We start from the raw sequence: 20561 nt of genomic DNA on the forward strand, positions 1-20561 counted from the left end.
GCCTTTTTGATCTATTCTGCCATGCCTGGCATTGATTGTTCTTTTCAGTATGTTAATACTGTAACTGTTTACTTCATAGTCACTGTGCTTTTTAGAGGAGCCTGCAATGTGATCCAGAACATCCCAGAATTCCCTTGCAGGGATAAGATATCTGGGGAGTTTCCATTAGAAGCTGTGATTGCCAGGCCTCAGCATACGATTGAAGCAATTGATCATCAGAGACCTTTTTACATTCCTTGTTGTCTACCTACCATTTCATCATTCTGTGCAATCAGCATTTGGTTTTGAACCTAAAGAAGTGATTAAATTTCAGTGATTGAATTTTGGGTCTTCAAATATGAGTCCATTTAATAATCAGGTGAACAAAAACAGCCCACCCAACTCTCAATATTGTCACAAGACGGGACAACACTGTTTTAAATAGGATTTTGGTCAAAGGGTTCTTCCTGTTTTGGTTGGCAAACTCTAGCACTTCTTCCTATACTAGGCTGGCTGTTAGTGATTTTAGCTTGCTGCATTAAACAGGGTTTATTTTTTGCCTGATATATCTCATTTAACATAGTGTTTCACTTAATAAGTGTGTTTTATTCTGTTTTCGTCTACAGTCTTTTCTAATCCAGAGTTTAAAGGACCATTGCTTTTAAAGTCCTGAGCTGATTTGATTAAATTTGGCAAGTTCCTTTCCATTCTATTTTGCCTGCCAATTTTGTCAGAATCTGCTTAGAACAAATAAAAAATACAGCCTTTTTGTTTATTTGGAGCTAGGTAGTAAGTTGATAATGCTGTTTTTTAGGTAATAATTTTATAGATGTAAAAACAATCAGGTTGAACAAATTTAACCAAGAATACATCAGACTTTTGTAACATTCTAGATTAAAATTCTTTAATCTTTTCACGTTTCTACTTCAAAATTCATGTTAAAACTAAATTATTGTAACAATTTTCAACCAGGTCTGTTGAGGCATAAGAAATGGTATTGTGACTTACAAAGTAGATGCTTCAGTAGTTCCAAAAACATAGACTAAACAGTTTCCCCAAATATAAATGTTAAGAAACTCAGATTGACAGTTGAAATGGATTTCACCACTTTCCTTTTCATGGCTGACTTGGGCTACATGCATAGTGTTCCAAGTAATTATATGTGGAGGGGGGGGGCTATGATATTCAGAGCTTCATTTTAAAAAATCTAATGTTCTCCAGCATTCAGGTATTCTCTGGGCCAGCATGGTAGGAACCCTACAGACACTTACAAATCCTTGGTTACAGATCTCATTTACTTCATTTTATTTCATTTACCATGGTTTACCAATGGCTGAAAGTTCACCCCGCTATTTGTTGCAGCTTATTGATTAATTACAGTATTGACTTTTTCTGGCTACCACTACATTGTTGCTAACAAGCCTAAATGAAACCATGGCTTCTGTGTTTCTCTGAAGTGGAAGTCAGACTGCATGCAAAACTTTAAAAAAGCCATTATCAGGAAGAAACCAGATGGGAGTTTTGGATTAATTTATGATAAGCAGTAATAAATAGCATTAGCAGTAGCACTTAGACCTATACACCGCTTCACAGTGCTTTACAGCCCTTTCTAAGAAGTTAACAAGCATATTGCTCCCAACAATCTGGGTCCTCATTTTACCGACTTCTGAAGGATGGAAAGCTGAGTCAACTTTGAGCCGCTGAGAATTGAACTACCGAACTGCTGGCAGCCAGGAGTCAACAGAAGTAGCCTGCTGTACTGCATTCTAACCACTGCACCACCACAGCTCTTATCCTAGCAAATGTGTTAAGTGAATACACCGAATGACAGATAATCAGTTAATCATTTATGATAGCTCTTACCATGTTAAGCTAAATAAATACCGTATATTCCGGCGTATAAGATGACTTTTGAGAGCGTGGAAACAGGCGCCGAACTCAGGGGTCGTCTTATACGCCGAGTCGTCTTATATGCCGGAAATAAGGTAGTTTCTGGCATATAAGACGACATTCTAGGCATGCGATTCGGCATCAATCGTCTTATACGCTGGAAATACCGGTAGTTTCCGGCATATAAGACGACTTTCTAGGCATGCGACTTGGCATCGATTGTCTTGCGACTCGGCGTCGAACTCGGGGGTCGTCTTATACGCCAGGTCACCCTATACGCCGGAATATACAGTATGTGAAGCAGGTTCGCATATGTATAGCACTGTAATTCATAAGCACTAATTTATGACTTAGCAGAGTGATGTAGATATTTCTGAATCAGGAATTACCCTTGGCCTTTATCTACATGGAGCTTCAAGATGCACATGCCTATCTCTTAAAAGCCATGTTAGATTTCATCATAATATGCAGATTGTTCCCGTGAAAATTAGAAAATTGATAGGGGGACTCCTCAACAACATTGGGAAATGAAACATTGGCTTTTTATATGTTCTATTTCTTCTATCCCTATCCTAATTGATTCTTCAGGAAAGGGTTTTCTTAGGAGCGGAAGGATAATGACACATATTGATTGTGAACCTAAGCCTTCTCTTTGTCCTCAGCTGAATAATGAGATTCCTTTAAACAAACACCTTTGCAGTGGCTTTTTTCTCCTGCTGCCTCACCTTCTCTACGCTGCATTGCTGTCACTACATGTCTGCTTCACTAGCAGTGTGTCTGACTGATTGAGGGCACTGTAAGAAAAATGTTTCTAGGACATCAGTCTTTAACTTTCTGAGATTAGGACCTATAATATTTTTCACCCAGACTTTACCTGTAACTCGGGTATTCTTCGCCTGGAATCTGAAGAGACACTTTTGCATTTGGCCTGAATGCCTACAGCAAAAGTATTTAGCTGTTCTCAAGACTTGGAGTTAATATTAGAGGGTTCAGGGTGGAAACCAATGCTTACACCGCTGCATGTGCGATAGCTTCATCGTGGCCCACATTCATGCTCAGTCTTATCAAAGTGACATTGGTATGGCAGGAATACAGAGCGCACCGGGGAGGGTAAATTTGGGAACCAGCTTCTTAAATAATTTATCTAGTTAGATTGCCACTGCTGAGAGGCTATTTATGTCCAAATGGATTATAGCAGAGAGTTCCAAAGTTAAAAACCAAAACTCCAATGTAAGAAGAAGCAAATAGTAGGGTTGACAACATCTGAACCAGCACTTATGAATCGGTGCTAATCTGCAGCACTTAGTAGCTAGTGGTGCCACCGTGTTGTAAAAATACTCTCTTTTTCATAATATCATTTCTGCAATGGGTTGGCTGTTAAAGACATAATAATATAGGCTATATTGTGGTTCTGATTATTTTATACTTTTACCCTTTTCATGAATTTAAGTCTGTGTTTCAAGATTATTTAAAAAACATAATTCAGCTTCTTATTTCATATTGATATAAGAACATAGGAATACATGTAAGTGTTAGATTAGCTGAATGTTATCTTAGACCAGAACATGACTAGGCAGATGCCTTTTGGCCAGCAGGAGATGGGGCGAGTTAGTTTAGATACAGAAAAATCCAGATTTTGATCAATATACTGTATTGCAAAACGTTATTTCCCACTTGCTTCTAGTTCCAGGCGATGAGCCTGATATTTTATTGTTTTATTTGGCTTTTGCAACAAACAAATAAACTTAGTTCCAGATGAATGGGTAAACAAGTGAAAATAACTCTTTGAATTGAAGAAAAATTCAGGCTTCTAGGGAGTGGGTGTCATTGAACACAGTAAGACGTAAACTAAACTAAACTAAATAGGCATAGGAAGTTGCTGGTGTCAATTCATTGAGCGAGAAGCCAGACGTTCCTGAAAGCTACCTGAAAAAGTCTGATTTTGCCATAGAAACTTGCTGTTCTCAAAACAAATCTCATTTTCTGCACATTCGTGTCATGTTCAGTTGAACAAGTGGACATAAAATCTTGTTAAAATTATTCAGCAGAAGAGAAGGCCCTTTAGGGTAAGAAAAGAGACTTAACAGTCTCTGATGACTAAGTCTTTTTAATCATTAGTATGTACTATAGCAGATGCTTTGCTTTGATGAGATTTACAAAGTCAGTTCTGGAGACCATTCTATAATCCCAGTTATTTGCGTCTCACACAATTGCAACTAAATTGAAATTTAAAATTTCAGCTTTAAACTTTCCTGTTACACAATATCCATTTTGACTTACTAAAAAAACAAAAATTTAGTCCATCTTTGCCCCCCCTTTTCTTCATTATTTCCTTATCCCAAGTTTTCAATGTTGCTCATTGGAATTTCCAACGTTAAAGAATTTCCAACGTTAAAGAACCATGAGCAATTTCCAACGTTAAAGAACATATTTTAAGCTGATTGGTGCACACGCCATCTGGGTTCAGATTGGAATGGTTTAGTACTGCTAGCTAGGGAATTCTTGGAGTTGAAGTCCATACAGCTTAAAGTTACCAAGTTTGAAAAACAAGGTTTTAGACATCTATGGATATTCTCAACCATCCAGGTCATGGTGTCCCAAAGGTGCTTGTTCCAAAAGGCAACTGGACTTCCTTGTTTTTTTATTTCTTTGACAACATTTTGTTTCTCATTCAAGAAGCTTCTCCAGTTCTAACTGATTGGTAGGGAAGTCTTGAGATCTTTTCAAGGGAGCTTTTTATTATATCATCAACAAACATGGAAACTAGACTGGTGCTGATACTAATTTTTGCTAATCACCCAAGACAATATAACTTGCTGCAAAAAAGGATAGGAGATAGAGAAACTTTTTGCCCCCGGAACAATGTTAAATCAGAGTTCCCAGCATTTTTAGCCCATCCAATAGAAAAGATTCTACGGTAGCAGCAGTAATTTGGGTATTTGGCAAGCCTCCTATTTCTCATGTGTGTACAATTCATATGTAAGTACAGTTTCTCCTGGGAATTGGTTTTGTGAAGGAGGGTTCCCCCCCCCCAAATAAGTTATTTACTAAATAATGGGATTGAAGGTTCCAAAAGCCCATAAAATACAAAGTGATTTGATAAATATGTCATAGTTGCTTTAGTTACCAGAAAATTTCTATTTTATGTTCGACACTAACCTATTACTGTGTTCATAATTCACTGCCACTACTTACTGTCTCCTCGGTCTCCTCTGACTACTAATAAAGACTCATTAGCTGCTATTATTTAAAACACTGGACTTTTAAGAAAATAAGGCACACCATTCCCCATCTAAAGACAATCCAATATTATGCAGACATTACACCTCTTCATTATTGGTAAAGATCCTAAGCAGTAAGCACATCCTATTTATAGTATGTTATGCCAGCCTCTCTGATAAAGAACACATCCTCGCATAATAACAGTCTAACTTTGTAATTCACTTTGCTTGGCTGTCTACATTTCTTGTTAAGTCATTATACTTCTGGTCTTGTAAACCAGTTAAAAATGTTTATCAGTTCTTGACCACTTTTGTGCTTCATGAATTCTACTCTATCTTTCCATGTCAGTATTAATTCAACATAGCAAAATCTTATACTTGTATTGGTGCTTGCTAAGGTAGCCAAATTAATCCAAATTGGCAAACTAAATTGCAATTGTGGCTGCAGACTCTCTTTGCTATCACTGACATTTTGGTTTGTATTCCACCTTTCTGAATTGAGGACACTCAAGAAAGTTAAATTCCCCAAGCCAGGAGAAAAAAAACCCCTGACCCGACCTACTGGCATATTGGTCCCATCTCTGTATCATCACTCCACTTTACTGCACATCTTTTCAGCAAGTCTGTATCCTTATTTAATGGCGACCTGCAGAAGAGGATGAAGTTTTTTTTTAACAATCTTTTTTATTATTATTTTTTCCATCAACATATGTTAATTTTTCCAATCAACAAGTTGTCTGGTATTTGCTAAGCTAATACATGTTCACTTCCTAATCCTTCATTCTTTTCTCTAACCAAGAATAAAATAATAAAATGATAAAAGGTTATTCTAGTATACTCTACCTGAGATAAAGTTAAACTGAATGTAGTGGGGTTAATTTCTGAATAAAAGGGCAAAGTGCTTTGCAATTCCATACTTTACTCTCTTTGATGGGATTTTGGTAGACAACTTACTAAAGTTAGACTTCGAAGGTTCCTCTGCGAAACTCTGCTATGAATAACCATGTTACAGAGCCCTGGTGGCACAGTGGTTAGAATGCAGTATTGCAGGCTAATTCTGCCCACAGCCGGGAGTTCAGTCCTGATCAGCTTAAGGTTGACACAGCCTATCATCCTTCTGAGGTCAGTAAAATGAGGACCCAGATTGTTGGGGAAATATGCTGACTCTGTAAACTGCTTAGACAGGGTTGTAAAGCACTGTGAAGCAGTATATAAGTCTAAGTGCTAGTGCTATAGCTACAGTTCCTGGTCCAGTCTCTTTGTTTGTTCCTGTCTACATTATGGTAAAATATCAGATCAGAAGGTTTTAAGAGCTAGAGTGATTATTACAGATGGTTTGATTCCATCTGGATTAATTATTGTGATACACTCAGGAAAAAGCATTGTGCAGTACCACAAGGGTGAGATCTAATCGAATGCCTTGGTATCTGTATGCCGTCACATTTCCTGGCACCCTGCATATCTTAATTCCACACCACATTGCTTCTGTCACTTTGCATACTTCTGGTTGTGCATCCAAGACCCCTGCTGCAGTGCGGCTCTCTTTGACAGCTTCCAGAAGACATGAAATTTGGAGAATCTGTCAAGGACTTCAGAAGAGATAGAAGCCATTTGATTTTTAGCACATTTATTTTTCACCACAGCTGAGAAATGCTCCCATTGATCCAGAGAGAAAAGACTCAATTCCTGCTGGGTTATATAATGCAATCCTTTGACAGTTTACACATACTTGGTTGCTGGGGAAACGAAAAGTTTAAAGTTCCTGAAGGATGTGTGTTTGAGAGTCCAGAAATAAATAAAGTTTTGAAAGACGTTAGTCCCTTTAATGGGGAAATCCTCAGATTATCTGATAAATTGAAACATTCATTTGCATTGTATCTTATTTAATTCACTTAGATTGGCATAGAGTCCCATGTTTCCCCAATGATCATATTTTGCAGACCACAAATCACCCTATTCCAGAGCTGTATTTTTGACAAATGAGCCATAGTATTCCCACTGAAGCAGGACATTCTTGGCTAAAACTCCATATGGCAATAGTTCTTCCCTGTAATGCACAATAGAAGTGATATGAATGTGTGTAAATCACTGAATTTATTGTGGAATGTTGAGGAATCAAAGTGTGACAGTAGATAGAATGAATAGGCAGGTAGAGAGAGTACTACCATTCTCATCACAAGAAGCAAAGCCACCCAAATAGAAGCCAGTTTTCCTTTAATATTATCAGCCCTTTGAGGTAGGCCAGACAAGATACCAAAACCATGAACCCTAATGCTATTTGTCTGTATACTACTAAAACCTTTAACTGGGCAAAACGATGCATCATAGGGCAACAGTTTTTGAACCCAGGTACTTCAGATGAGCTAATTTACACAATATGCTTAAGTTTTGGGACCTATGATTCCCAGGGAATTGAAATATGCTAAATTTTATGAAACATTTTATGATATTATAGTGTGGAGTGAATTTTAATGAGTTCTTCCATACAAGTTCCCATTCTTCTTCCGTGGTTATCTCTTTGAATTCATCCATTTTATCATGCAATTTTTAAAATTGGTTTTCCATTGTGTATCATGTTTCAGTAGATTTATATATACACACTAGTACAGGTAAACCTTGCTTAAAGACCAGAATTGGGACCAACAATCTGTCACTGAGTGATGCAGTTGTTAAGCAAGAAATCACATGGCTGCAGTGGATTTACAAACTCATTTCCATTGCAGTCATTAATCAAATCACCTCAGTCCTTAAACAAAATATCACATGACTGCAGTTTTATTGTCAACTCCTCCATGGACACTGTTCATTGGAATCCAGGTGTGAAAGTTGCAAATGAGCATCATGTGATCGTGGGGATGCTGCAACAGTTGTAAAGTTACTTTTTCAGTGCAGTTGTAACTTGGATGTCAATAAACAATTTTGGAATCTCTGTACTCATGAATCCTGCACTGTCATCTTGTGGATATATATATATATATATATATATATATATATATATATATATATATATATATATATATATATATAAGATATTTCTCATTGCAATGGGACCTGCTATTGATTATATATATATATATATATATATATATATAAGATATTTCTCATTGCAATGGGACCTGCTATTGAGAAATTATGCCCATTTAATCTTTGCTTCATGGTAAACATTCGCTGGGTTCCCTGGGCTAATTCTGTATTTTGTAAGCACCAAGCTATTGTCAAGCAGTTGGAGACACTAGAGGAAACAGAATGGAAGCAGTGTAATCTTGTATCACACAGTACACTGGGCCCTAGAGTCTTCAATAGACAAATGCTCCATTTGAGCATCATATAGGAGAGGCAGTTGCAAGGAGTATGAGGTTATTAACAAACTCAGTGGCAAAGATCTACACAGGGTGGTGTATGGGAGAGGGAGGGAGGGAGAGAGTTGATTGCAGCTGCTGAAGGAGATGGTGAAAGAATTTGTGGGGCAGGAAGTCATCTTGTGAATGGACCTTGTTTACTGTACTTTCTTACAAAGATAAAAAGATCTACCTCCTCAGCCGAACACTGCACACTTAATCATTCTGCTCAGAAACCTCCCACACACCCAGGACTGGGGAGGGAGAGGACCAGCCAGGGGAGCAGGAGGAAATTTCATTTTGCCCATGGGTTTCAGGCACAGGCCAAAAGAAGCACCTCATTTTAATCTAAATTCCCTTAGAGTGTTGTGACTGAAGTTAATTGCAGCAAATAAATAGAAATGAAGTGTTCCTATCTTTTGGATGAGAGTAAAAGAGAGCTGCCTCTTTGTCTGAGACGTGCTTACAGTTTCTAATAATATGTGGTTCTGATTTTGTTGAAATGTATTGTGTTCTATTTGTAACATTTAGTCCCATCTTTTCTTCCAAACAGCCCTACTTCCATTCAGGACTCTCCATCTTTTATTCAGCCCATGTTCCCTACAAGGGCAGATAACACCTAGTGGATTTCATGCTGACACAGGGATTTAAACCTGGGTCTCCACGGTCAAGCATTAATTGCTATCCCAGGCAGTTCCTGAGCTAGGATCCAAGAATGTAGCAGAAAGAACAACAAAGTTCCCCATCCATGTATACAGGCCCTTTTCCTTAGAGTAGGAGAAACTAAATAAGAAGGATACCTCTGCAATATTCCCTGATTTTTTTTTGAGAAACAGCAGCAGAGCCCTCTGGGGCTAGCGAAATACCAATGACTGCACTTGCTCATTATATTTAATTGGTTGTATATGTCCCTGTTATGTTATGCCTGACATTTTCCTCCTCTGTAGTTAATACAAAGATTGAAGGTGATTTAATTTGGGGAAATAATGCAGAGAGGAACTACTCATCACGGGTCCTTTTTCCTTGTGCAAAGAAAAAAGATACCTGGAGAGATTAGGTTCTCCTACTTGAGCAGGGGGCTGGACTAGAAGACCTCCAAGGTCCCTTCCAGCTCTATTCTATTCTATTCTATTCTATTCTACTCTATTCTACTCTACTCTACTCTACTCTACTCTACTCTTCTCTACTCTATGGGTCATCCCTAAAAAAATAAGATTGATAAGATTGAGCGAGTCCAAAGACAGGCAACAAAAATGGTGCAAGTTTTGAGAGACAAAACATATTAGGAGAGATTGCAGGAACCGAACATGTATAGCTTGAAGGACTTTGAAGGTAAAGGGGGAACATGATTGAAACCTTAAATATTAAGAGTGTGAATATAAGATTCTCGAAGGCAGTATTTTCAATATTAAGCAAAAATCAAGAAAACGGGGGCATGACCACAATAACAATAGCACTTAGACTTATATGCCTTACAGCCCTCTCTAAGCTATTTACAGACTCAGCATATTGCCCCAACAATCAGGGTCCTCACTTTACCAACTTCAGAAGGATGGAAGACTGAGTCAACCTTGAGCCAGTCAGGATCGAACTGCAGTCAGCCGGCAGTCAGCAGAATTAGCCTGCAATACTGCATTCTGACCACCATACTACCATGGTTCAAACTGACAGGAGGGATGTTCAAAAGTAATGTTAGAAAGTATTACTTTACAGAAAGAATATTGGAAGCTTGGAACCAATTTCCTACAGTGACAAACAGCAGACTTGATGGACCACTAGGTCTTTTTCTGCTGTGAGTTTTCTATGTTTCTATTTCAAAAGGGATTCAAGCATTTTTGAAATCTAGAACTGTGAACATTTCAAAGTCTACATAGCAGGGTTGTCAAGAGGGAAGGGAAGAGTTCCATTTTTAGGTAACAGACCGTAATTACTTAGAACCCTGATACCAATCGCACCTGTGCATGTGCATACAACAATTTCTTCTTGCTATTTTTAAACTGTGCAAAGCCAGGCTTTGTGTCATATCTACATAGGCTCTTCCAGGTTATATCAGGAGAGATCCTAGGTGGCCATCCTTGAAGGAAATTAATCTTATGAACTGCTCCAGACTGTTGACTGCATTATGATAGCTCTAATGACCTTTTGTGTAGTATTTCCCTGAAGATAATGTTGAGCTGTGCGTCCTGTAGTCATTCACTGATATAAAACTTTTAATTTGGGGAGCTATTACTGTTTAAATAGTGGAATCGTGACTGATTTAATGCAAACAGTTTGGAAAGGGAGTGTAAGGAAAATGCTATAACTGGCAAAAAGTACACAGCACATTATTCACAGAGGAAACATAGACAGGAGTCAGTGCTGTGGATTTTGCACAATGCCTAAGCCAAAAGTAGGGAATTTTCCTTAACCCTCTGACCCAGGACTGGAAAATGCTTTTGGATTAATAGAAAGGGGTATTGCTGGCAACAGGTAGCAGCTATAAATCAACATCTGTCAGTATGGGACCAGATGTTAGAGAAGTAGCAAGCAGTTACAAAAGTAATTAGCATGGATCACAATACCTAAGCAGGGTTTCTGGCAGATGGAAACAGAGACATAGAGGAAAATGACTGAAGGTGGCTGAGGCTGAACCGATAGTTTTAAATCTTTCATAAAAATCACTTTTTTCTTGCTTAAATTCTGAGGTTCATCCTATAATGCGGGGTAACATGTAAAGTAGAGCCAAAAATATCATCCAAATACTTCAATCTGAATAGACAAAGCACAATAAGAGCCATTGTGATGTGGTAGATAGAACAGACTAAGGAAATGTGGTTCAGGTCCCAAAACTCACCTCTTCACCTTAGCCAAGCTTTCAGCTTCTCTGGATAATTACAGGGGTAAAATAGGAACAAGGAAGAACACAACGGCCATCTTTAGGAGAATCAGAGTATTAGGCTTTGACATGTGCTAGCAAGATTGTGTATTATTATTATAATCATCATCATCATCATTAACCCCTGTCCTCCAAGTGCCAATAATCAAACCATTTGATGGGCTCCATATCACCTTGGGGTCCCAGGTCTGTCGGCAAACCCATGTCTTTAGGGCTTTTCAAAGGAGTATCAAGGTGGAGCCAATCTTATCTTTGCAGGGATGATGTTCCCCGGGGTGAGCCACCATGGGGAAGACCCTTTTTCTAGGTCGCACTGGATGGACCTCCTAACCCTGCCTCCCTGATCTGGTAGTTGAGTAGATATAATTGGGAAAAGATGGTCCTTCAAATAACCTGGCCTCAAGCTGTTTGAAGGCCTTGCAACTGTAAATCCCCACTGAACCTTTCCCAATCCTGGACATTAGCATTTCTGAGAGCTGAGGTTTCTGAGGAATCTCTTTTGCTGGCCTCTGGCAATTGCGATCTCTGTAGCATTCACATTGCTACATATATTATATGTAGCTGTGTATAGATCTTTCGTTTTACCCCACTTCAGGAGTCCTGATTCAGTGTCTTTTGCCTTGTTTTCTCTTTAAGCACTCCTTGGGACTTTTCGCAGGCTGTGCTATATTTGAAGAGCAGTCAAAATTTGCTGTTGCTGCAAAATGGACTGTGACTTCCCTCTCTCCTCTCATTCTGCAATAGCATGTTTCTCATTAGATCAGGATTTAACTGTCCTATAGAGCAGGGTCTCCAACCCCTAGTCTGTGGACCTGTACCAGGTCACAGCATGCCAGCAACCGGTCCGCACGAACAAGCAAAGCCCCATCTGCGGGATGCAGGCAGCACCCAAAACCAGGCCCCCTCCAGTCCACGGAAAAACTTTTCTCCACGGAACCGGTCCCTGGTGCCAAAATAGGGACCTCTGCTATAGAGCAGTGCGCTGTGGAAAACTTGCAATTTAGAATCAGGGGATCCTTACACTGTCCAGATTTGTTGACTTGTTTTAATAATTGTATCATTGCTCTTTGTTGGGATAAGGAAGAGTCCCTGCAAAATAATGGCTAATCTCTCGTGTCTCTATAGATTTTAGCTAGTGCCATTTGTGACTTTTGTTATTAAAGGTCTCTTTGGGGGATTCTTCAGGTCAGGGAAAAAGAAGCATAATAAGAGAAAACATCCTTTACATATTGTCAGTTATGGTTTTGGGTAGCTCAAATTTATTTAGGTTTTCTGATCTATTAAGTGGCTACTAATAATATTCGTGGTGACTCGGTGGTTTGAATGCAGTACTGCAGGCTACTTCTGCTGACTGCCAGCTGACTGTAATTCGGCAGTTTAAATCTCACCGGCTCAAGGTTGACTCAGCCTTCCATCCTTCTGAGGTTGGTAAAATGAGGACCCAGATTGCTGGAGGCCATAGGCTGACGCTGCAAATTGCTTAGAGAGGGCTATAAAGCATTGTGAAGTGGTATAAAAGTCTAAGCGCTATTGCTACTAAAAACTATAATCTTCTCTTTAAAAAGAATGACAGCTTCATCTCCCTTGCCAGGGATGGCTTTTTTTAACTTGAATATTTTTAAACCTCTTCTACTGCACCCTCTTTCTTTATACAGATCCAAAGAAGTGCTTACTCCGTCTTCTTTGATGAGAAGTTTTCCATTCCCTTGGATCCTTCTATGTTGGAGGAAAACAGCTTGAGATTCTCTGTTTTTGGCATTGATGAGGATGAGAGAAACATCAGCACTGGTGTGGCTGAGCTGAAGTTGTCCGATTTGGGTATCTTTGTCCGGCCTTTCAACGCCTGGCTTTATCTGCAGGACATGAATAAGGTTCATCCTATTACTGCACACAGATTTGGAGTCCAGAAAGGAAGGCCTATCACTTGCTGGTTTTGTTACTATTGTACTGTCATGAAAGGGAAAAGGCCCTTGCAAGATTTTCCTATCTCAGGAGCCAAAATAAATTGGCTGTATCTCAATATGTCATGCCTTCCTTCAGGCAAGAATCTCCAAGCCTCCAGTTCTGTCATTATTGCTCTCTAAAAAACGAGTCAGTGGTCCCAAGAGCAATGGAGGAAAATCTCCGTGCTGTTAGTCAGCAAAAGCTATTCTTCTCACTTGTGACCTCCTTGGTAGAGGCTGTAATTGCAGCAGGATTGGGCAAAAAAGATTTCTAAGGACTAAATGAAACTAAAGTATTTAGGGGAGCTTCTTCAGCCTCTTGGTAACTCTCCACAATCTTCCCAGGTTGGTGGCCCGGAGTGGTGGGAGGGAGAAAGAGGGGATGGTTTAGTCGGAGGGGATGCAGGAGCATCCATTGTTCATGCAAGTGGGGTCAAGAGCATCCATGAGGCTTGTGCAAATGAGGCCCCAAAAGCTTGTGCAAGTGGGGCCATGAGCCCCCGTGACACTCGCATGAGTGAGGCCACGAGCCTGTGATACGTGAGTGAGGCCACAAGCCCCAGTGACGCTTGCGCAAGAGCTCCCATGCACCCATGGCGTACGAATGAGCTGTGCATGCCCACCAGCCAGCCACTCACATGGTCCGGTTACGAATAGACCATGAACTGATAATAAGCCATGGTCCATAGGATGGGGACCCCTGCTCTAGGTTATCCGAATACCAAACTCCAGTTTTTAGGGCACCTTTCCTAGTGGCATTATAATGTATTCCCCTTGCTCGCACTCGGGAGAGAAGAAAATAGATTATGACATTAGTTCCTATGCAAGGCTTGTAGAATATTGAATGATGAATGTTCCTCTCTTTTTTATTTATAGGCAACTGATTCGGTGGGTGAAATCCTGCTGTGTCTTAGCTATTTACCCACAGCAGAGCGATTGACTGTAGTTGTGGTTAAAGCCAAGAATCTTGTGTGGACTAATGGGAAAATGACTGCAGGTCAGTAGGATCCCTTTTGTCCCTTCATCCACCCCCTTCCCCAGTGCTGGATAAATTATAAATATGATGCCAGAGCATTCAGTGAATGGGTCAGCAATGGTTGAGAGTGCAATCTGGTTCTCTTGCAAGTTGAGTAGAAGAGTTGGAATAATAATGTACTGCGATCTATTTTGTCATATTTTCTTTAAGGATTAATTTAGTTCTGCTACAAATCCAGGGAGAGGAAAAAGTGATATACATACTAATGTCTGTAATGTATTCTCTGTATTATAGAAGTATTGATCAGTGTAAAACTATGATGAGCTCTACTAAATTGTTATGTCACAAAATCCTTAGGATGTGGAAGAATTCTGATTTCTGCATGCTGGTAGCAAATGACTTTATTTCTAAACGCAGTGAATAATTCACATTTGCAACCCAGATTCTGAGACTGAAATTCATTCCAATCACTCAGTAAAAGCTTTGAAAAATAGAAAGGATGGAGTGTAGTGATCCCTGTGCCCTAGTTCTCTAAAGCGGGTTTGTAGGGCCAAAGGGAAACAAACACAGTGGCTGAAAATCTCATTCCTCCCACATCGGTCATCAAGTAGAATAATAATCATCGTCATCATCTTCATCATTATCATCATCATCATCTCCCCTCTCTGTGACCTTAACTTTTAACATTTGCTAAATCTAAGTGATAGACAATTCATTTTTCCAATCATATAAGATTCAAGGCAGAAAATATGGAGAGGGATTGGTTGAAGGGTGGAGACACTCACAATGTGCTGCCAAGTTTCTATGATCTTTTCCAGAAAGTGATCATAGCAGGACAGCCATTGTATATTTTGAAATGTCTCTCTAAACATCAACCTACTTAAATAGCTGTTAGCAGAAATTGAAAATCTGTAGGAGGTTACTGTCTTTGAAGAAATTAGGAAATGACCGGTTAATTTCCAATTTTAATTAATTGGATTTCTCCTGGTTCTTGTCAGCAAGTGTGTTTGTAGAAGTTAACCTATTTTACCCTAAAGAGTCTGATTATAATGCTTTAAAATCAGTCTATGATGTGATATTTTTTTTTGGTCATGTGGCAGTGTATTTTCTATTCATCCTTGATCTCAATAATAATAATAATAATAATAATAATAATAATAATAAACCAGAGGTGGTATACAGTAAGCAGAAATTGCAGCCCCTGAAACGATGACAGAGTTTCAAAGATAAAACAAGCATGGTGCGAAAACCATTTCTTTGGAATATGGATCATCTTATTCTTCCTTCAGATCCTTTCGTCAAAGTGTACTTGCTGCAAGATGGGAGGAAGATCAGCAAGAAAAAAACTGCAGTAAAGAGAGATGAGACAAATCCAGTGTTTAATGAGGCCATGATTTTTTCAGTGCCAGCAATTGTCCTGCAGGTAAGAGCTCTCTGATTCAAATGATGTGAACCCCCACCACCCCCTGCTATGGGCACGGGCATTAAAACATGTACACTGCAGCAACATGCTAGTGGTTTTGGCATCCATCCCTAGCCCAAGCATTCCTGAGACATTAGGTGCTATTGTGCAAGTGGTGTTGAAGGACACATATTCTGTTCAGGGCCTGATCTATAACTTTACTAGAGTCTAGTTGGATTAATATTTAGTGGTTCACATTTGCATGTGATACTACAGATGAGCTGGTCCTGAATCATTCCAGTCAGGATTGTCAGCAATGACTCAAGTAGTTATTTTTTCCACAACCCTACTGCTTGAGATGCTTTCAGCTAGAGATGCCAGGGATTGAATCTGGGATCTTGTACACACTCTAATGTGCTCAGCTAGGCAGCTGTGCATTTTCTCATTTCAGCTTATGCTGAGTCAGGAGAATGGTGTATGATCATAAGTTAACTTCTGGCATGTCGATATATAACTATTTTACATGTAAGCATATCCTGCTAGACTTACATCAGTCATCGACTGCTTAAACAGAACCATTGTCATTGGCCTCTGAACTTGGAATAGTGACTCCCCCTGTGTGTCCTTCAGAGTTTGAGGGACAAGAGTAGAATTAAATAGGTCTGTTCCATCTGCAGGGTTTATGGTACATCTCTGTGCTTTCATAGCAATTAAAGCCAGATCATTGGAACAAAATGCTCAACTACAAAATGAAGCAGAAATGTTAAAAAAACTACTTTGGTGAATGAGGGTGTGTGTTAAATTGTGGTTTTTTTATTGCTGTATGCTGCCCAGAGTCACTGTGGGTGAGGTGGGCGGCCATATACTGATTTTTTTTTTTTAAAAAAAAACCTTACTTTTGACAGTCTGTAAATAATTGAGAAGTAGTTTTGTCAACAAACATAGACCTTTTAGGGATTATGGCAGATATAAATACAGGGCGGTTTATGCTGTACCTTACGCTAAACTGTTTATATCAGTGATCGTGTGTACTAAAGGTTTTACGTGCATCACAGATTGAAATTAAAGGCAGCCTGTTGCAGGGTGCCCCAGATTAGGGCACTCTGATAAATTCAGACCAGGAAAAGTCAATAAACTGAAACAGAATAGGCTTATAACATTCCATTCTGCCTGTCTTAGTCTTGGTGATTTCACAAGCTTTTCTTGATGGAAAATAGATTCTGTCCACAGGGATTTGGCATAAAAGCAGAGGCTTTCAAATTAAATTCTGCGGGGGGGGGGGGGAAAGCTGACATGGAAGATGCAAACTGAACCACCATGTCACTCGGTAGGCTGAATATATAACTCCTTTTGCTTTCCAGTCATTCAAAAGCTCTTGTGCTGAAATCTAATGAACCCTATCTAAAAGAATAATCTTCAAATGAGAAGTATGTATGTACTTCCTCATATGTATCAGGAAGCTTTATTCGGCAGCAGCATGGAGACAAGTAAAAGGATGGGATATTACAATAACCAAGGAAAGGCTTACTTTTCTTGTTTTTCCCTCTTTTTCTTGAAGATGAGATGATCAGAAGAGATAGGACAAAGCTTCTGGAACAAGCGTTCACAAAAATAAGCAGAATAGGAACTATGATAAAAAAATATTATACATAAATCTGCAGATTGCCTGAAGACTTATTAATGTTTCATTTGCAAACAGAGCAACGATTAACTTAGAATAAAGATCCAGTTGCTAATTGCTGTTGAAAGGTTGAAGTCATACACTTCAGTCTACATTAGAGCAGCAAAAACTGTTCCTAAATAATAGAATTTGCATTTGAAGACACATTTTGGAGTGGTTTAAGAAATTCATCCAAGATGAGGCTTTTAAAATTTGACTTGTTCAGACAACTGAACAAGTCAAATTTTAAAAGCTTCATCTTGGATGAATTTCTTTTACTTCTCTCATGCAGTTTTTCAAGCCTCGCTTGAAAAGTTTTAAATGACTTTTTCCACTTCCTTTTCTTTCCTTTCCTTTCCTTTCCTTTCCTTTCCTTTCCATCCTTCTTGTTCCTGCTATGTCTTTAACTATCTCCAAACCCCAGAAATCAGGAATGTAGATTGAGTGGCTTATTTAAATCACAGGTGACCTATCTTCTGGAGAGATAAAAACTGATGTTGGTTTTGGAATGGAGTGATCAGATTCATAATATAAAGCCCCAAAAAAATATTAAACTACATTAAATATTTTAATTAAACTAAAACCAGTTAGTCTGATTACTTTTTAAAAAATATAAGCCAGTACTACAGAAGTGGCTTCTGAGAAGATACTTTGGTCTTGATGGAGCTCTATAGGTACAAGATCATAGTCTCATGGTTCATGTTCCATTGCATGTTTGCTGGCTTTTCAGAGTAGCTTAGGACAAAATGGAAGATTATACTGATGTACACAGAAACACATTTTCCCATGATGTTGTGGGGCTTTTCACGGCTCTTGAGAAGCTGAAGTGATGATTTGTTCCAAAAGAAACACTGCAAATATGGTTTTGCAGCATTTCCTTTAGAGCTGTGGACCAGTTCAAGTCACACTGGTGGATAATTTCAGCACCAACTCCCTACCATCTGCTACCAGAACACAGTGGTATCTTGCAGTGCCCTTCTCCACCCTCTCCTGTTGCTCTGTGGTATGGCCTTGCCACTCTCCCAGCACAGTGGCCATCTGGGGATTTTTAGCTTTTTTCTCTCTCATCACAAATGTGGGGTGTCTGTTGGCTGCCAGTTTTTGTACCAATGAAATAACGGAGCACCAGAATGAAATCCCATTGAAGGCTCAAAGAGATGATGGAGCACAGGAATGAGGACACCCGGCAGCATTGCAGAGCTGTTGAAAAAGGTAAGATGGGCAAGCTTTGTGACTCTGGGCAAATTCCCCAACTTTCAACCTTCTAATTGCATTGCTTTATTTAAACTAAAATGCATAACTAGGTGTAGTTTGTCGATTGAAGGTAGCACATTTCCAATGCACTGTATGCCATCAAAGATTCTAACCCTAATTTATGACTTTACAGGAACTCTCTCTTCGGGTGACGGTCGCAGAATGCTGTGAAGATGGGAGGGCTGAAAATATTGGCCATGTTGTCATAGGCCCAGCTGCAGGAGGCATGGGCATCACTCACTGGAATCAAATGTTGGCTACTTTGAGGAAACCTATATCCATGTGGCACCCACTTCGACAAAGCTAAGGGCATACCTCCACTTCATTGAAAATAATCCAACACGGTGCTTAAATAACTCCAGGAGGCCAATGCTGTTGGAACAATGAATTTGTGAGACTATAAGAGTTTTAAAAAATCTAAATATTCCTCACAAACCATAATAGCAGTGACAGATGATTATGTGATGATGGATTGCCAAATGAGACTACCCAAGCCTTGGAAAAGAATCATACCTAAAACAGTGAGAGAAGAAGATATATAAATACAGATGGCTTCCTATTAGCTGGTGGACAAATAGTCTTTTGATTCCAACATTCTAAATCACCAACTTGGAGAGCCAGTTATTTTTGAAGTTCTTTTACACTGAGTCTTGTGGTTCCACATTATTTTCCTCTATTGAAGGCTGAAAAGGAAAGCTTATAATATTTTATGCTTCACCTATGTTTCAGACATGTTGACTTGGAAGTCAAATTCTTGGGAGCGAATGGGTCCTGCTTTGATATAAATATATATTTGAATCACATTTTTTTTACTTCATTCCTTCTCTCGTTTGTTGGGAATCAAGTCTTGATTACTTTGGATAAATTTGGGCAAAATTACTTCCAACTAAAGTTGCTTAAGTCACATTTTTTGCAATCATTGTCACGGGTATCTTATGGTTGAGATTCAAGTACTGTTGCCCTGTTTGCCTGTTTTGGAGAAGAAAACTAAAAGGCTCATATGTGAATAAATATTTGACAGAGTGAACTTTTACAAACAAAGATGTGCATCATTAGATATGTGGACTACTGTTTGCTGTAAATGCTCAACCAATTTGCTTTGAAGATTCATTAATCTTCCTCCTCTCTTTGAATTTATGGTAAAAATGTAATCTCACATAGAGCACAGCACCATCACAGAGATGACCTCTGCTCATGCAATAGCTACCTGGGCTCTGGTGTGGTCCTGTTTAATTTCAAAGTCCAATAGGAACATTATCATCACAGAGGATGCAATATTGTGCTTATCTACTGAGATGTAAATTCACTGGGCCTTATTTTATATATATGGTATAGAATTCAATAGCCAATGGACTTTTCCTTCCCCTTTTCACCATTTATCAGCAAATGGAGACCAGCCTGTTTATAAAGTGTGAATGCTTTATTTATTCAGTCTGTGTGTGCTTGACCTCAAGAAGCAGTTGACCTCATACAGGGGCAGAAGAAGAGAGGAGATGGAGTGGATACAGATGTATCATGCATGACAGATCCATCCTTAGAATAGTAAATTTGACTGGGTGATTTGTAATTCAAGGTTACATCAGTCATAAGACACTAAATATTTGTATTTTGAGAAATAAAGAATGGCAGCTTGAAAAATAAAAATGAAATTGAGCAAAACAAAGGGAAATTATATGGCAAAATATTTCATGGTTACTGAAAACATTGTGGGTGATGTATTTGCACCCAATAAGTCACTTTTGGTTGCTATATAAATTTGATAAGTAAATAAAAGTAAATAAAAATATATTTTTCTGTTATTAATTTTAAAATTTGTAAAAAGAATGTAGGAACACCAACAGGATAAAAAAAATCTTAACCTCACAAATAACTAAGCACTGTTCTGATATGATTTCTAGGCAATCTGTCGTCTTTTTGATCCTCATGTAGTAATTTTGTGAACGTCTGATTAGTTGGCTGACTTTCTAATTTGCAATCGATTTAAAATCTCAGCAGTGGCACATGCAAGACAGAAAGTAATATT

At 38.9% G+C, this 20561-nt stretch overlaps 1 protein-coding gene across 3 annotated transcripts in view; it reads left to right on the plus strand.

The window, feature by feature from the left end:
* The window catches only part of SYT12 (synaptotagmin 12), a 43873-nt gene extending 23547 nt beyond the window's left edge, over positions 1-20326 (plus strand). For all 3 annotated transcript variants that reach the window (XM_039353254.1, XM_039353253.1, XM_039353255.1), the window contains 4 exons: positions 12959-13174; positions 14123-14243; positions 15512-15645; positions 18672-20326. In XM_039353254.1, coding sequence (XP_039209188.1) covers positions 12959-13174; positions 14123-14243; positions 15512-15645; positions 18672-18845 — 645 coding nt within the window. In that variant the 3' untranslated portion in view covers positions 18846-20326. The remainder of the gene's footprint in view (positions 1-12958; positions 13175-14122; positions 14244-15511; positions 15646-18671) is intronic.
* Positions 20327-20561: the final 235 nt, after the last annotated feature.

The sequence above is a fragment of the Crotalus tigris genome, unplaced genomic scaffold, assembly GCF_016545835.1.
Source record: "Crotalus tigris isolate CLP2741 ecotype Arizona unplaced genomic scaffold, ASM1654583v1 scf7180000018504.2861643, whole genome shotgun sequence".
Taxonomy (NCBI): Eukaryota; Metazoa; Chordata; class Lepidosauria; order Squamata; family Viperidae; genus Crotalus; species Crotalus tigris.